Below are 19,990 nucleotides of genomic sequence, written 5' to 3'. Positions count from 1 at the left end.
CCAAGCCCTGTGAGATTATCTTGCTAGACAGATTCTGTTGAGGAGTGTTTTATTAAAGGCCAACCTAGCCCTTTTGCAGGAGAAATCCACCAGGGAGGATCCTTGAAATGTTAACTTGGTGAGATAAAATGTTTCAACTGACTGCAATTCACCTGCAACTGGCAATTTCTAGAATAAACACCAATGTCTTGGGACGACCAGACTCACTGTAGGTCACTGGTATTGGAATATTATTGATTAACAGAAGTTTGTGGACGGAAACATTTATATTTGTGTGTTCTCAGCATGTGTGATCTCACAATATATATGTCATTATGCAAAGAAAGAAAACTTTTGCTTCTTCAAGTTCCGGGGTAGATAAAAAAAAAAAAAAATGTTTTTACAAAAAGTTTATCACACTGATTATTATTAACTAAAACACAATACGTTGACTATACTTTGAGTCTGAGGGGATTTAACAAAATAATTAAAATCTTTTTGACATATACATTTCAAACCAGGCATTCATTTACATAAACACATTTCACAGTCCAAATGTTCCCCTAATGAAATCCATATTTAATTTCTAGTTCCCTTAAATACTTTAGACAGCGCCAAGGACAGAAATACTTAAATTGTAACTTGTTAGAATTGGTTAAAAAGGTGAGAGAATTTAAATGGGGATTTTAAAATTTATAAAAGTAAACAGATGCAGTGGCGTATTCTGGCCTTGGGCTCCCTTTTCATGTTTGGTAATTTAGCACATGAGAGCTAACAAACTCATTGACTATTTATAGACAGACACTAATTGCAATTTAAAAAGCCACAGGAGTGGCACCTTCTGTGTCTGTGTCAGGGAACCTGGTGCCGGATCAGGTAGGAGTCTCAATGCAGGGGCAGGTTCAGGTTTAGAACATGGCTGTAGTGTCCAGTTCAGGGCTGTGCTCCACTTTAGCTTTAGATTTTCTCTTGGGCGCCATCTTTAGGTGTTCAGAGAGAGCAGGATAAAAACAGGCAAGAAACTGGAAGCCCCCTGGCAGGGCAGAAGGCTAGGAAGCCCCCGGGCAGGGCAGAACGCTAGGAAGCCCCCGGGCAGGGCAGGCCGCTAGGAAGCCCACTGGCAGGGCAGACCGCTAGGAAGCCCACTGGCAGGGCAGACTGCTAGGAAGTCCACTGGCAGGGCAGACCGCTAGGAAGCAGCTGGACAGGTAGGTACGTATGGAACACAAAACTGGGTTGTTGACGTAGCCAAGAGTCATACACAGTAGACAGATCAGATGCAGCAAAGCAGTAGCTCAGTATACAGGGCCAGGAACACAATGCTCTAACAATGAGGCTAGGCTGATGCCTGGTTTATATTGAGCCTTAATTGACCTCAATTGACCTGTTTTAAGAGCGTTAGGGAACAGCATGGTTCAAGGAGAGGCAGAAGGACACCACAATCCAGGATCCACCATGTGGAGTAGTGGATAGGTGATTTACCTAGAATCCACAGAGTTGCAGGTTTGAATCCCTGTGGTGCCTGTTTGACTGTAATAAGTCCAAATATTCAAGAATGTGTGAACTTTCAATCAGGGCCATTGGGGTGAAAAAAACCCAGTGCAGGTGCGCAAAAACAAGTTTGCTTATTTGTAAAAACAAATAACATATACATCACCAGGATTGCTCACTTCCCAAAGATACATATGCAACAAAAAATAAATAGCAGCATAGCATAGACATGGTAAAATTCAAGATGTTTCCCTATTTTAATGAGCCCTATGATCCAGGCTCAACGATATCAGCACTCGGTATATGTGTTTCCAGGAAAACCTTAAGGTCTGGTGGATGTCAGATTCTCAGATATAGGCAGGAGAAATAATAAAACTTAATATACAATTTTTTATATAAAAACAGCAAGTATCACCTTACATTCTGGATACTTGTCTTTAGTCTCCTTAGAAATCCCAGAAGTAGATAGTCAGTGTGTAAAGTGAGTCCCATACAATGAAAAAAAAGAGTTCCAGAGTCGCGATCTCCGTGTATTCTGCTCTATTCAGTAGAACTTCCAGGTATCTGCGTTTGAGACATCTGACAATTTGTCTGACATCCACCAGACCTTAAGGTTTTGAATTTGTTTTTGTGCACCCTCACCTTCTTCAAGGGAAAGATGGACTGAAAGCCTACTAATTTGTAAAAAGAAAAAAGGGCATATAACCACATGCTTCTTGTTGGTGAAGAGCAGCATCAATCACACCAAGCAATCTACTTAACACAGTTGGAATCTTGACAATGTCAAAAAAAGTATGATCAGAAATACAGTAATTTAATTTTCTTTTTTAAAAACAAGCATATTAACAATGAAAACCCATTGATAACCTTGGTCTAAGTGTCATCTCTTACGAATCCAGAGACATGGGAACACTTAAAGCAAAACCATTTATTTTCGAGCTATCCTCTTGGTAAATTTTTGTATTAAGTAAGATTAGGTTTTTTTAATTAGTTACTTTGAAAATAAAACGAGTATCCTATTGATTCCTGGTATAGAAAGAATATAGGGATGATCAAATAAAGTTCTGTAACAGGTATGTTTTCCATAATTGTTGGATTTTAAATTGTGATCACAAATAAAAAATGTTCTCGCTTCCAGACTTTTTTTGGAAACATGTTAACATAGAGTGTTACATTTGATTAAAGTACCATATCTTTCATCAAAATTTAGCTTGATTGACAAGCAACTACCAACAGAAATAAAACATGTTTAGTAATTTATTGCATCCATTGAAGATGAAAGAATGATTGTTGGTCACAATTAATTCTCCCTTAGTAAAATCTATAATCTTGGGACACGTTATGTGTGTAATCTTTAAACATGCATTTATTTTTAAAAGTAAAAGAGACAACATGCTAGCACATCAATCGGTTTTTGAAGCATCACTATTCATGCATTTATGAGCTTACAATTCTGCATTGAAAATTAGATTTTAAAATGTCTGGAGAACATAAAACATCAAAGAGCATTGCATTAATGCTTTGAGCATCGGGTGTAGGAACACATTTCCCCCCATGAAAGACTGGGCCAAAATCGGTATTTTTGGTACAGTTACATTTAGGTTACAAACTTAAACTTTAGTTAGTAAAAACTATAGATTTTAGTTTTCGGAACTTAGAGTTAAGCTACTTATAGATGTCTATCTTAGATCAAACAAAAATATAGTGGTAAAAGAACAAAAAAAACCTATTTCTCTATAATTTTCCTCAAATAGGGGATGGTATACAATATAAAATAGTTGAGTCACATATGAAAAAGAGTTGCATCTGAAAATTGTGTTAAACATACTAAATATAGGAAAAAACTTGTACTCCTGGTACTTTCACTTCCATCAGTATTATGGCTGCAAGAGAGTGGATAAGAGTGTAATATAACATTTGTCTCTCCATGTCTTTTTGAACCCTCTAGCGATGAAGGATGTAATATTACTCCCCTGCAAAAATAGCAGTTAGGCCAGAGAAAGTAATATTAAGTCTTCTGCTACTGTGGAATTGTTATGCATTATGCAGGAGAAAATCTACCATATGCTGGAAAGTTGGAAACCACATATAATCACCCATCATCACATTTTATTTGCTGTGTATGCATGTATGCATTCATTCACATGATTATATGTTTTTTTTATTCTTTATCATAATATTGTTTATGTTGTAGGGTTTGAATGCATTGTACTTTATAAAAACCACTAACCAGCAAACATTCAGATTGCACACACTCAGAGGTTCGAAATAAAGGGTCAGTCACTGGGGGAGAGTTTAGTAAAATAATATGACCTATGGTCTTTTCACCTACAATGTCAACATTCAGCCCAGAGGGCAAGTCCAGGAACAAGTTCCAGTAACAAAACAACCCAAGGCTTGCCTGTCAGACAATATGCACCATAAAGCCCTGTCCAACACATATTTATGGAACAGGAATGCACACAATGCCAAAAGAAGCACATAAAGAATCCAGTCAAGATGAAAATGCTTTCTTAAGTCTTTGTTACATAGTTACATAGTACATAAGGTTAAAAAAAGACCTAAGTCCATCAACTTCAACCCTTTTACATAACCTTCCTACCACAAGAAGGCAAAAAAACCCTAGTTAAGCTACTTCTGCCATCAGGGCGGAAAAAATCCTTCTTGACTCCAAAAGGGGCTAAAATATTAATTCTATTTATAGCCCTGTATGTTATGCCTTTCTAAAAAAAATATCCAGACCCCTTTTGAAGGCATTTAATGGATTTGATGAAAATCTATGAAATCTCCGTTCTTCCTGTCTCAGAGGGTGACCTTTTGTTTTTTGTACATTTCTGTTAATTAACAGGTCACCGAAGAGCTCTTTATATTGACCCTGCATGATTTTCCTTTTAACCCCCTATATGCCACTCTGCCTCCAGAAATGCCTTATATCCCCTATATGCCACTCTGCCTCCAGAAATGCCTTATACCCCTATATGCCACTCTGGCATATAGGGGGTTAAAATGCATATAATGAGGTTACAAGACAGGAGGATCCAGGTCCCCTGCAGAAATATTAATAATGGTGATAATGATGTCACTAAGGATGTTAATCTCAAATATAATGCATTGCAGAACCAAAGATCGAGATAGTTAAGCTAGTAATTAGCTCCATTTGCTAAAAAGCTATATATTAATTTACCATAGAAATATTAGTCTTTTTTCAAGTATGCACAGCATGTAGATGGTGCACTGTGACTGTGCCTTATACATACATCTCTAAAAAATCTTTAAATACTTATATTTCATGGTCCATCTTAATCAGGAAATACCGAACCTGATTTCGTGGTCACAACACTAATTAAAATGTGAGGGTTTTTTATTGCAAAACAATATTTAATGTTACTGAGGTATTATAAAATACAAAAGCTACAGAAAGTAACAATAAATTATACTAGATGTTGCCTTCAAAGATGATTATATAGTTTCTTTTAAAATGGTTGATCTTTAACATCGAATCAGAGATAAAACTGCCTCAAGGTAACATGCTCACAAGAACACTGAAGTAATTGCTGTTTTTTCTAATTTAATGGAATGGAATTCTGTTTTGTGCAATATGGTACCATCTAAGCATTTTTTTTATCCTCCCACGCTTAATATAATAAGGTGTAAAAAAAATGATGTTTATTTTCTGCTGTCAAACTATGAGCGTGTTCAGTGAAAAGCAGTTTGTACCACCTCAGTTTATTCACAAAAGTAAGTTTCAAACTTATCTGATACACACCATGGCCACTTTATTAAATACACCTTGCTAGTCCTGGGTTGGACCCCCTTTTGCCTTCAGAACTGCCTCCATTCTTTGTGGCATAATTTCTACAAGGTGCTGGAAACATTCCTCAGAGATTTTGGTCCATATAGACATGATGGCATCACGCAGTTGCTGCAGATTTGTTGGCTTTTTTTTATTTTTTATTAAATATCCAAAATTCATTACAAAATAACAAGTACAATATACAATATATCGATTAGCCTTAGAAAATTAATATATAAGACATCAGTTTTCCACAGAACTTAAAGCATAGACATCCATGCTCCGATTTTCCAAGCTAAGACCAATATATACACACATTCATTCCCCATTCATCCTCTGGAACTATATAATATATTAATGGTTACCTATATCTATGTTTCATAGCTAATAGGCATTGTATGACCGATGCTCTCTTGTAAGGGGAAATGGTATTAAGATTTAAATGTAATAATGCGATTTCCGGGGATGGAGAAATATTAATATTTATAAGGTCAGAAATAATAATTAGTTAATTCCAAGAATTTCTAATCATAGGGCAATCCCAACATATATGATTTTAAGTACCTACATCGACGTTGCATCTCCAACAAGTGGATGTATTTCCTGGTTTAAATTTTGCTAACTTAGCAGGTACTAAGTACCATTTCAACATGATTTTATAATGTAATTCAACCATGTTTAAACAATGAGTATTTTTTTTTTATTTCCACCATACTATTAATCCACGTCTTTCTATCTATATGAGTATTTAATTCCTTTTGCCATGAGTCTATAGCTTTTATCCTAATAGTGGGTTCAATTCTCTCCAATAAATTATACCATTTCCTCATGCTATTCCTAATAACTTTTGTTGTAAACATTTCATTTATCTCGTTTCTTATATCTGAGTCCCCATTCTTATACAAGTGTAGGTTCAAGTAATGTTTAATTCTCAGGACATTAAAGAATTCTAAAGATTTAAATTTGAATTCTCCTGAGAGCTGATTAAAAGATTTTATTTTCCCAATCAAGATGATATCTTCTATCCTACAATTAGTGTAGTTCTCCCAATGACAAAGGCTTAGTTGAGATATATTCTTCTGTAAAATTCCTAGGGGGGCTGATGTAAATATAATGTCATTCATTTTAAATCTTCTGTTAAATGCTATCCAATACTCTATGCAGCTTTTAATATATATCAGCTTTTTATATATATTCCTATATCAAGGAACATATATTCAAGGTTAGAGGTACCAATACGTTCTTGTTCTATATAATACCAATCTTCCTTCTTACTTTGAGTATACTGTAGCTTTATAATATGTGATAACATACTAGCTTGGACATATCTACCTAAATAAGGCATATTTAAGCCACCCTTATATTTATTAGCAAACACAATGTTCCTTGATATATGTGGTTTCTTGTCTGCCCATATAAAATTCTCAATATTTTTTTGGAATAACCTAATCCAATTTATAGGAAGCTGGATTGATATCATTCTTAATAAATATAGCCACTTAGGGATAATGTAAACTCTTACAATATTCATTCTTCCCATCCATGAGACAAATAATCCTTTCCATTCTCTAATTTGCCTACACAGACTATCCTGTAGTCTTGAATAATTTACCTCAATAATTTGATTAATCTTAAATGGGATAACAATCCCTAAGTAGTCTATTTTGCTATCTTCCCAGATAAAATCATAGCTCTCTTTCATATTACATTTCACCTCCTCAGAGGTAGCTATCAACGCAGCTTGTGTCTTATTAATATTCAGTTTGTAATTCGAGAGTTTACTATAATTTAAAACCTCTTCCATAACTGAAGCAAGGGAGTTTTCTGGGTCATATAATGACAGCAGGACATCATCAGCATATAAACTGATTTTGCTTTCCAGGTCACCAATCTTAATTCCTTTGATATTAATGTTATTTCTTATTCTAGAAGCTAGTGGTTCCATAGTTAAAACATATAATAAGGGTGACAAGGGACACCCTTGTCTAGTGCCATTGGAGATCCCGAACCTATCCGAGCATATCCCTTGTCCTATAACTCTAGCGAAAGGCTTGGTGTAGAGTGACATAACTGCTTTAATAAATTTATCCCCTAAACCAAAGTTCTGTAATACTTCCTCCAAAAACATCCAGTCCACTCTATCAAACGCCTTTTCGGCGTCTAAGGCCAAGAATAGTGAGGAGAGTTTATATGTTGAAACATATTCCACTACATTTATAATTTTCCGTACATTATCATTAGATTGGCGCCCTTTCACAAAACCAGTTTGATCCTTATAAATTAAAGAAGGGCAAACAGGTTTTAATCTTTCAGCTAATATAGATGAATATATCTTAGCATCAATATTTAGCAAAGAAATAGGTCTATAATTAGATATGTTTGTGTTGTCCTTCCCTGGTTTAGGAATAGGAATTATAGTGGGGTCTAACATGCCGTTTGGGAAGATCCCCCAGTCTCTAATTTCATTAAAAGTATTAGTTATATGTAAAGACAGATGTTTCATTAATGTTTTATAAAATAAAGCTGTAAAGCCATCCGGGCCAGGGGCCTTATTTAATTTTAGTGCCTTAATCGCACTACATACTTCTTCCACTCTAAATGGTGTATCTAATAGGGTAGCTATTTCTTGGCTGCACAACCATGATGCAAATCTCCCGTTCCTCCACATCCCAAAGGTGCTCTATTGGATTGAGATCTGGTGACTGTGGAGGCCATTGGTGTTTAGTGAACTCATTGTCATGAAAACCAATTTGAGACGATGTGAGCCTTGTGACATGGTGCATTATCCTGCTGGAAGTAGCCATCAGAAGATGGGTACACTGTGGTCATAAAGGGATGGACATGGTCAGCAAAAATACTTAGGTAGGCTGTCATGTTTAAACGATGCTCAATTGGTACTAAGGAGCCAGAAGTGTACCAAAAAAATGTCCCCCACACCATTACACCACCACCAGCCTGGACCATTGATACAAGGCAGGATGGATCCATGCTTTCATGTTGTTTATGCCAAAGTCTGACCCTGCCATCTGAATGTTGCAGCTGGAATCGAGACTCATCAGACCAAGCAATGTTCTTCCAGACTTCCATTGTCCAATTTTGGTGAGCCTGTGCAAATTGTAGCCTCAGTTTCCTGTTCTTAGCTGACAGGAGTGGCACTCAGTGTGGTCTTCTGCTGCTGTAGCCCATCTGCTTCAGGGTTTGACATTTTGTTTGTTGAGACATAGTATTCTGCATACATTGGTTGTAACCAGTGTTCCCTCTAAGCTGTGCGCTTGTGCGCACATAGCTTTCAGAGGGAGCGCACACATCAGAAAATTGTGCGTGGAAGCAGTAGCCTACCTAGCGGGGGCGGTCTGCGCACGGCACCCCACCAGAGACGGACAGTAATGTATCCCTCTAACCGTCTTAAAAACAATCAAGGGTATGTTAACCACACTTTTATTAAAAGTAACACACCAAAATTGGACAGAAAAATTTGATAACAATATTAATATATATATATATGATTGCTAACAGCAATCACACTCCTATTATGCCCAGGCAACCAGTACATGCTAGAACCTGGGCATGCTAGGAGTGTGATTGCTGTTAACAATGATATATATATATATATATATTTATATATATATTGTTATAGATTTTTTTGTTTAATTTTGGTGTGTTACTTTTAATAAAAGTGTTTTTTTTGTTTTAGTTTTTAAGGTGGGGGGTCATTTTCGGTTTCAAGTGAATGCTGAATTTTCTGTCCAGAATTTTCATTTCGGTGCATCCATACTATATACTAGGCCAGACACTGAAGTGGGAGGCCTACACCATATCAATGTTTGGCTTAGTATGTAGTGATAGGGGTTATGCTGCATTATTGTCAATGTCTGGCTCAGTATATAATGATAGTTCTGCTGTACCACCATAAATGTTTGCCTCAGTATATAATGATAGCAGTTATGCTGTACCACCGTCAATGTTTGCCTCAGTATACAACGATAGCAGTTATGCTGTAACACCGTCAATGTCTGCCTCAGTATATAGTTGCAGGTGTTATGCTGTACCCCAGTCAATGTCTGCCTCAGTATATAATGATAACAGTTATGTTGTACCACCGTCAATGTTTGCGTTAGTATATAATGATAACAGTTATGCTGTACCTCTGTCAATGTTTGCCTAACAATAGAAGCTATGCAGTTTTAAAGTGTGTGTGGGGGGGTGCCACATATAGGATTCGACCCAGGTGCCAAATACTGCACACAACAGTTTTTCCCAATTAAAAAAAAACACGTTTTTTTTATCCTTTATGTGGCCCGGAGCTTCTGCTCGTGATTCGCTCATAATTTCCTTATGCAGTGAGAATTTCACCTTTAAAAAACAAACATTACAGTAATGTAGTGTTATTAACCATGTAGTTATTTGAGTTATTTGAGTTACTGTTGCCTTTCTGTCATCTCAAACCAGTCTGCATATTATCCTCTGACCTCTGACATCAACAAGGCATTTTCATCCACACAATTCCCGCTGACTGGGTATTTTCTCTTTTGCAGATCATTCTCTGTAAACCCTAGAGATGGTTACATGTCAAAATCCCAGTAGATCAGCAGTTTCTGAAATACTCAGACCAGCCCATCTGGCACCAACAACCATGCCACATTCAAAGTCGCTTAAATCCCCTTTCTTCCCCATTCTGATGCTCAGTTTAAATTTCAGCAAGTTGTCTTGACTACATCTGCATGCCTAAATGCATTGAGTTGCTGCCATGTGATTGGCTGATTAGCTATTTGTGTTAACAAGCAATTGAACAGGTGTACCGAATAAAGTTTCCAATGAGGATATCTTTGCCCATAATGATCCAGAAGGCAGCAGTTGTACAATCAGTGGTATTATTGTGGTAATTTGTCTTTCTTTTCCTTTGAAACGAATTACACGTGTATCTTAAAATTACATACAGCTTGATATAGTTCATTTTTAATAACTTAAAGCCTATCTGGCACATAAAATTAATTGTTATATTCTTTGCAGCAGACTTTGGGGCAAAACAAAACAGTTGATTCCTTGAAGACACTTTCAGTTTTATGGGACACTGCCAGGAAACTCATCAAGTAATTCAATATGCATGCACTAAAGCTAAAAAAAAAAAAAAAAATAAGTTAGGAGAAGTTGCAGCCACAAAGCTACCGTGTAAAGCAGTCAATCAGTGATAATTGCATGGAGTAGATTCTGCAGGATTCCTCTATGCATTCACAAGGGGCACACAAGAAAAGGGGGACTGATCAGCTATCATATGCATTAAATATAAAGTGCCCCTTTAAAGACTTCTTAAACATTTGATTCAGCATTTCTCAGCCCAGTTTCCACTTACTAATAGCAATTATGTTTATATTGGGAAGAATGTGTTTTGCAGGATACTAGTTTATATATCTTTCTGCTCTACTTGAAATGCATGTGTAATTTGATTTGTTTAGGTTAAAAAATATGATGAGTCAATAAATAACAGTAATTTAAAAATAGCTTGAAAACACGCACAAATAGCCTTCACTAAATAGGACTGTCCTACAAGTATAACATAGAGGACACTAGTCTTATAGATTGCTCACACTCACTTATCCTTTATCTATGACTGCAGATTTGGTTCTAAAAGAGGGACCGTATGTCTCTAAGGAAACATAATGTTGAGAAAAAGGTACTCAGTAGTTGATGAGACAATGGTTTACTATACATGCCCCAATAATGTGTAATTTATTGCAGCAAGATTTTCTGCAAAGCATTTTATTACAACATCTGGTCCAGTGGGGCTACAGGGAAAACATATTGAAAGAAAATAATTAATTTTATCTAAAGTCAACTGATCTGCCATTTGTAGCATGTTTTCCTTCTTGAATGTTAAAAGCTGGATGGAATTAGTTTTTCCAGATCTTATGCTACTCACAGCTGCTGTTGCCAAATCCTCCAGTACTATCAGTCACAGCAAGATCCAGCTCGTTTTCTTGGCAGAGATGTGCCCGATTTATTTTTGACTGAAAATTTCACGTTGACTTTTATCTATTAGACTGCCAATTCTGAGAACTTGCCCCATAATTCCAGAATATTATAAGCAATAGAAAAAAGAGTGTCTGACAGTAGATTTTAGCACATTATTAAATGCATAAATACATATTTGTTGGCAGTACAAATATGCATATGCGCTATATGACATTTCATGGAAAATCTTTTTTTTTTTAGGTCTTAAAATTTCCAAGATACTATTTGCTTCCAGTAAAAAGAAATCTGGAAAACTAGTACATATGTAATGGCTTTTCTTTGACAGATTAAATCATAGACCTTTAACACCTGGACCAGTAATTTGTTTACCTTATATTTTCACTCTTTTTTATCGCAATTGACTTAATTTTTATGTCAATGAGGTGACACTAGATCCCCAAGTGACCACTAAAATGATTGCTGAAAACATTTCCTGTGTGTAGTGTAATTGCACCATTACACAAAGGGATCTTTTTTCTTACCTCCATTGGAGGTCTTGCATTGTTTGGATGCACATGCCACAGAGTAAGACTGGCACCAGGCTGGTCCAAATACATTATGTAGGACTGGTCAGATTCCCTCAAACAGAGCCAGCCTGAAGATGTAATCTGAAATTGCACATAAGGCCAACCTGCTCTATAAGGCAGACACTCAATAGAGTCACATTACACAAAGGTACTTGACCCTACACTAGACCTATAAATGCCCAAGGAGGACTGAAGCCTGGCAAGGTAATCATATTTGTGCTGGTTTGCTGTTGTTTTTTTGTTAGGGGTGGTGGGGGATCACCTGGCTATACTTGCCTTCTGTGTGAAATAGTATCAGCCCTTCCCTGCATTTGAGACTTCCAATATACACCCATACCTTGTGTGTAGCTGCATCAGTGTTGCTTCTGGCTTCAATGGTAACAAACAATTAAAAAAAAAACTCAGGTTGTCAGCACACAGCAACAATTGGCTGATCCCATCTTAGTTTCAGAGATCAAGCATTGTAACATTACAGGTACCCCTCAATCTGTCATACATCCCCTACAAATAAATGATTCTGTTTTGGGCTTTTGCAAAAGGAATAGAATGAGCCATTAAGTATTGTTTTAAATTATAAAAAAGTCATAGTATCCTTTACATCTAGTAACTATTAAAATGCCTGCCATGAACCACGGCACTGTATCATACCCCCATAAAATGATATGTGAATCCAGTCTTTAGAAAACCTACAATTTAAAAAGAGAGCTAGAAGAGGACTTCACTCAGTGATGGAATAATGAAAGATAGCAGTACGCAGCAGCAGGGGGTCAGGGTGAGAGCCCAGCATTCCTCTGACCATATGGATTATTCAGCCATCAATGTATACCCAGTTGCAAACCTCCCAGCAGTTTAGACACATATAATCTGCAAGATATCACTAATAAAATATTAAAAACAGTGGGGCCACTCTCTGAATATTCAGCAATAACTACAACCTTTTGTCTCATGTATCTCAGCCAATGCCTTATCCTTTCAACTATTTAACATTAACCTTCAAACACTGTAATTAATTTACAAGTATATGTGAGTCTGTATATCTACTGCAGAGACGTACCATGGCTGGGCACTTACTTTACCTCTGTCTCTATGGCCACCTTCTACCATGCTGGACACTAGGACATGCCACCCTCTCCCGGTGAAATGTATGTGCCTACAGAGTAAGGCCACTATAAAGGCTGTGCCAGTAAGTACACCACAGTGTATTTCAGTCAGTTATAAGGATAATCCTTTTGTGGTAACATTGATAAGGAAAATATCAATAACAATCCTCTGTATTCAAAGTGGCCAATATGTTCATTCACCTCTCTTTGGAGACACAAAGTCTTCTTATAGCTAAGCACTCTTAATGTAATACTTTGTGGGTGCTATAATATGCCAAGTATATTATCATCAAACAATGTAAGCAATTAGGAGTAATTACAGAGACAGTTGAATAATTCATTTCCATTTGTCAAGAAATTGGAGATTGCACTGATTAGATGAAGAACCAGGCAATCTCTGAGTACAAACACATCATTATTGCGTTTGCCATGGTAACCACATGCTCTTTGATAATAAAATTCAACAAGGATTCTGTTATGTCCCAAATCATATCATACAAATACAGTAAGAATATCAGGACTGTTATTGTAAATGAGATGCACAACATTTGTACAATATACTTAAAAGTGGTTGATGTTGCAAAGGTATAAGTGGCTAGGTGCTTTTGGATTTTGGGGATGGTTACAATACATATAGAAAAGTTATGCTACTGTCAGGGTAGCATATGTATCTTGTTTTCTAGGGCTGTCTAAACTTGAGTTAGAATGCAATAGCATCTGATCACATTAAAGACATTAGGGAACAATAGACCGTATTCTTTGTATGCCCTCCAACTATGTGACCAGGAGATGTAGGACTTCTTCAAATTACTCAAACATGCTCAAATTTTAACATTTTCTATAGTATGTGTCTAGAAGCACATGTTCAGTTTTTATTTGTGCCCAGCTCCCCCGAACCTTACTGATGTATATGTCTGTAGGGGTCAGAATTTCCTTTGAACTTCTTCTTATAATTATTATTATTAGTAGCAGTATTCATGTTATTATATGCCCTGGCCACATCACTATTTAATTTCACTATACTTTATAAACTCAAGTTTTAGCTGAACAGTTATGGTTTTCACTATATCTTTTTATATTAAAATGTTACTTTTTCCTATTATTCAGCTTTCATGTTACTATAGCTAATATTTTTTATTTCATAAACATTATTACCATGTATAGTGTTTAGTCTATTTTCTTTTTACTTATTTGCACTGTATTTTTACCTAGATTATAGCCTCCCCACAGCATTGCTAGAATTAGGATTTTTATTATACCTATGGCAGTGTAATATAATGCTACAGAAAGATACATGTTCAGATGTGTTTTTTGTTATTATGTGCTAGTAGCAAAACATATATTTCATTTTTATATTACCCATATTCCATATTCCACCAACAAGCCTTTTAGCATTATATAGAATGAATCAGGTACACCCAGAATATAGGATCTCTTTATTGATTCCAGATTTATCTAAATAATTACAGAAATATTACACTGTATGTTTGAACCTTGATTTCTTTTACTATAGATGCCTACTGTTCACAACTATAAAGTCATGAATCCGACATTTAACACTATTGTTTAATATAGTAAAATCTTCAAGATGAAAAGTAATCTGTGTCCCTTCAAGTTCCTATATTTTATAACTAAATGTACTTTGTAAGTGTTGTTTTCATTTATGGTTGAAGAAAAAAATTAACAAAAGTGGAAACACATTTAACTGAGTGCTTTATTTTCTATTATACAACTGTCAAATGACTAATGTTAATTACAGAGTTGCTCACTAAAACTATCTTTTATAACATGGATAATAAATTGCTACTCTTAATGTGTTTGTGCTATAATGATAAAAAAAAACTATTATAAAAGAGAAACTGTAAAACTATTTACTATCATTATCCTGCTTCTCATCTGATTTATTACCTACAATTAGGATTTCTAATAAATATGGTCAGCTGGAATTGGACAAAAACAAAATAAAGTTATACTGCATACTTACAAAATTTAGAAGGAAATAACTTAGAAAAAGGCATAAAAAATAAGAGGGAAAAGGGCTTGGATTGAATACTATATCTACTTAGTAGATGATAATTGGGTTGGTGAACATTTGAGGTTCCTGAAAAGGGTACAGTACACTTTAAGAATTGTAAATAAGAGCTCTAGATGTTGTACAATTATAACACATACTAGCAATGAACACTTACACCATCCACCCACTCTCAAAATCCAACCCATTCTGACCATGCTTTGTCACTTTTTGCTCTTTTCCCTTCTTTCCACTATCCCTACCAACCATTTTACACTGTGTTCAATATATCCCCGGAATGTAATTTCAGCCTCCCATAAGCAAGTGCTGAAATTTAATTTGCACATGTACAGTAACATTTAGTAAGAGAGCAATTAACACACTAATTGATTTACTGTGAATGAATATATACATTTTAATGATCAATATTCCCACAGAGCAGAATGTATAATCGAGTGCAAATGAAATAACCTCACCAGTAGCATAGGTTACTAAGGCATACAATATAATGAACTATATATATATAGAGAGAGGAGGTAGTACCATGAAACAAACTGAATTTCCTGATAAATTATTAAAAGAAACACTATAAAGCTTACAACAGCTAAAAGGTCTCTTTACAAACATATGTATTTCCAGGGCTGGTTTGGCAAACACTGTGGGAGGAGTTCTAGTGCATGCTCAAAAAGCTCTCCTATTTATTTCAATAGGAGCTCTTTCCAGCTACTGATTGGCTGCTTTAAGCAATCAATCTGTGGCATGGAACATCAGGACACGGAAGGGATGGGAGGCTGCCGCTCTGCAGCTAAAGTAAGTTCTTATTTTCTTTATTTCTCTTTTTTTCCAATTTGAACAATGCATATTATTATTATCTTTTAGTTATTAAGCGCCAAAAAATTACAGAGAGCTATGTGGAGCAGTTAACACACACGACAAACACACAATGATTTTCCAGGCTATAGCTTTGTATAAGAAATACTCCACATTGACTACATATTTGTGTCACCTTAAAAAACAAATTACTAGTTTATTCGTAAATAAAGTGTGTTTAAAAAAAAGTTTTTTTAATAACCTGATTGGAAGAGATGGATCTCCTGCATCCCACCAGTCTTTAGGAGGGCTGATATACATGCACCAAAGTTCCCAACTATATCCATGGGCTGAATTCTCATATCGTTGAACCTCAAACGTATCTTGCTTGATATTGTCTATAGAAGGTAAAATAACCCGCTTTCGATTTTCTTGTATCCGAGAAAGAACTGGCTCAGCCCTTAAAAAACAAAAAACATGTACATTTGACAAATGGAAAAACGGAAAAAAAAATCAAGAAATACTTTCTCACAGCACAGTACCTCCCACTTCCCCCTTAGTTAATGTGATTTATGTGCTTTTCTCAACTCACATCAACTTACGTCCATTTGACTTTCTTGCAGTCCAATGTATGTTGTGAGTGCAAGCGTTAATGTATAATGATTAGAATTATAACCTTTACCATATTTTTCAATATTTCACAATTAGCATGACTTCACAATTCATCTCCCCAGGAAATGTGACAGCATGCTTCACGGGTAGGGATAAAGACGTAAGTCCTGAAGGATGTTTTTGTTTACATACCATCCTGCCGTAAATTCTACATGCGCATCAAAAAATCCAGTGATTTGTCCAGTGGCGACTTTCCAGCCTTCTATCCGTGCTCGAATCAAGCCTTCCCTCTTATGGTTTCTGACCACTTTAACCAAACCTGGATATCGCTTATGTACATATTCTTCCAAAGGGCCCTTTAGCTCTTCTATAGAACAAATAGACAAAAAAAGACATAAAACAAATTTGTTTACCATGTTAACCCAAGCATAATTTAAAACAGATTTAATTTACTACTAAACTCAAATAATGTTAATGCTACTTTTTTAAATTTTTTAATACAGTATAGGCTGTCTAATTATGATCTATTAGGTGAAATTTGTTACATATGATCAATTTGACTGGTGATTGTAGTAACAGATAATAGTAGACTCACAATGGCCTTCTACCCTCCCATTAATACCATCATGCATAATACTCAATATCCAGTATCTCTTAAACAACAGTCACAACAGGTCCTTGCTACAACAGGAGAAAAACATAAATATCAGTAGAACTATGGGCTCCTTGCCTACCTGCTCAGATCAAACATTGCAATGGTGGTGCTTGTTGTGATTAAATCAAATCCGGGAGTCAATTGCCAGGGATAAATATATCATACTAGACTGTGTTCTTTTTATTCATATAAACTATGCAAGTGTCATTTATTCATTTATATGATTTCCTGTGTATAAGGTGATAAACCGGTGAATGACTTGCATATTAACTGTGTCTACCACCAATGAGAATGTTCATTAAAAATTAAAAGAACATTATACATCAGTTAGTACGAAGGACTTAAACGGGTTAAGATTAATTTTCTGAGCAGGCAGAAAATATCGAACCCTTTCCAGTCCTTTAAGCACTTTCATATGGTGTTTTGGAAGTTGAAACTTTGATAAGTAGATCCACAGAGTTACTGGCAGAACCTAGGATAGTGATCAAAGATTTTTTGATCTGTTTCCATTCACTAGATGACTTCCTGTTGGCAAGTGAAGGAAGCACTGCTTTCAGTTTTACTGTGGGATGCTGCCAGCAAGTTCAATTTCAATCGGAAATCATAAGGAAGCCACGCATGCTTAACATAATTGAAATCTCAGATACTGGTATGTGTCAGTTCTGTTAAAAAAATAAAATATCCTCACGTTTATATTTCTCTCTTTCTTTGTCGCTCTCTCTCTTTATATATATATATATATATATATATATATATATATACACACATATATATATTTATATATAGAAATATAAACATGAGGATAATTTATTATATATATATATTATATATATCTTCTGCATCTTTTATCTTCTATCTTTTACCTTCTCCCTTCTCTTCTATCTTCAATCTGCTATATTCAATCTTCTGACTTCATCAGAATTTCCGCACACATAACCCAGCTGGAACTTCCGCCAAAATGGAGGCGGTTCCGCTGATGTCCTCTACCTGATCCTCCAATCAAGGGAATGGAAGTCACTGAAAGCGCTGCCATTTTGGTTAACTTGAACTTAGGACTTCCTATCCTCAATCCTTCAATCAGAACGTAAGGCAAAGAGGAGCTAGAGATGACTAGAGGATACAATGGTCGTGAGATACTTACACTGGGGGACCACAATAACCAATCACTAATGATTGTCCTTGGTACACTTTTAAAGCGCTTCATCTAATCGGATGACATGTTTCACCTTCTTGCACATTTTTCCTAGGTAAATTGACTTGTATGGGTGTGGTGCCCTGTTCTGGACATGCGTCCCATTCATTGAAAATGTGCATGAATAAAATTAATTAGATGTGTACAGCTGAGCCCAAATGCATCACACTACCTCTTATATCACCAACCTGTATATTGCTGTATAGATCATTAATAAACTTTGTATACAATCTTTGCGTTAATGTCTTATTTTCTAACTCCAATAACTAATGAATGCACGCATTCATTAGCATACAGGAAAATGCATTAGTGTACATAAAAAAATATAATTTTGGGATTAGACTGTTCAATAAATGTGGAGAAAATGTTATAATTTTTTACAATTACATAGTCTAAATATGTAAACAGTTAAATGAGCCTTGAAAGATGTATTATAATTTGTGTATAGGGCACAAAATATTGTTATAGCGGTTCCCATGCTTCAATTGTGTTCCTTTTTGCTATAGACATGCAGTACTGAATGACAGATCTGATATGTCAATGTCAACACCACGTTAAAGCTGTATGTGACACTATTAATTGTAACTTATAAAAAAACTTGCTTTCTGTATTTCCTGGAGGCGATATTTTTTTTATTCAACACAAAATATAATAATATTTGCTCCTGAAACACACTCTCTCTCGCGACATTATATACAGCCCTGCAAAAGGTGATGGTGCTAAATAAATTAATAATAATAATAATATATATAACAAACACACACAAATATATATATATACTAATTTATATATAAACTAATGTATGTATGTTTTAATGGCGTCGACAGATTCAAATGATCTGCTTCCCAAGTGTACCTAACTTGCCATAAGATGTAATAATACTATAATTTACAGAAAATAAGTGTTTTTCTTAACGTACATGCCATAACACATACTAAACTCATACATTTAATCATGAGTCTACAGCAAAGGGCTGCTGAATTTAAACTAATTGATATTTATACTTGTGAGGTCATATCTAAATGTATGACCCTTAAAAACAAATAACAAAAAAAACATAGTTAGTACAGTAAGCCAACACATCAAATGCATCTATTGCCCCTCCACAAGTACCTTACTGTAAGTTGGTAAAATTTTCTATTAAGTTGCAATTGGAAAAAAAAAACTCAACACTGTTTTTGTGAACATTTCTTTTGCTTTAGTAAATGGCCATTAGAAAGCTTTCTTGTGCACAATATCTCTGCCCCTCAGGGGCTATATCCATCTAGTTAGAAGCATGTGGGGAAAATCCAATTTAGAAGCAGTGTTCGCACACACAGGATGGATATTATTATTCTTATAACAGTAATTTTCCATGTGTATGTGTTTTGAAAGAGTCACTGGCTGGCAGATGATTCTATTGCCCCCAAGGTTCTTAATCTTATCTAATTGAATGTTTTTAGGTAGTATTCGGTTCATTTTACTGTTTAGACAAGTCTAAATGTGTTTAGAATCAACTCTTAAGACAGAAATCTATAAAAAGGAAAACTGTGATAATACCATATTGGCTCGAATATAGGCCACACTTAAAGTGGGGGTGCGACCTATATTCGGGGTCTAGCGCCCGACGCCCGGGACATGCAGTTCCAGACGCCGGGCAGGCAGCAGGGTTAGGATACAGATCCCCCGCAGTGGTGCAGGGGACCCGTATCCTACTCTCCGATACGCTCAGACAGCCTCCCCTGCCAGCAATTCCCACGGGGGGAATGCCAGCACGGGAGATTGTCTAAGCGCATCGTGCAGAAGTTCACCGGCAGCGGTGAACGTCCGCA

The 19,990-nt window shown here is 35.8% G+C and overlaps 1 protein-coding gene across 1 annotated transcript in view; it reads right to left on the bottom strand.

The window, feature by feature from the left end:
- LOC149300930 (polypeptide N-acetylgalactosaminyltransferase 17-like) overlaps window positions 1-19,990 on the bottom strand; it is a 169,075-nt gene that overhangs the window by 62,030 nt on the left and 87,055 nt on the right. Inside the window, exons 4-5 of the mRNA XM_089484554.1 lie at window positions 16,525-16,699; window positions 15,983-16,180 (exon numbers count right to left, since the gene is read on the bottom strand). Coding sequence (XP_089340680.1) covers window positions 15,983-16,180; window positions 16,525-16,699 — 373 coding nt within the window. The remainder of the gene's footprint in view (window positions 1-15,982; window positions 16,181-16,524; window positions 16,700-19,990) is intronic.

Source organism: Sceloporus occidentalis, unplaced genomic scaffold, assembly GCF_023333645.1.
Source record: "Sceloporus occidentalis isolate IW3139 unplaced genomic scaffold, rSceOcc1.0.p SCAF_22, whole genome shotgun sequence".
In the NCBI taxonomy this organism is placed as follows: domain Eukaryota; kingdom Metazoa; phylum Chordata; class Lepidosauria; order Squamata; family Phrynosomatidae; genus Sceloporus; species Sceloporus occidentalis.
This window is presented reverse-complemented; position numbering and strand designations above follow the sequence as displayed.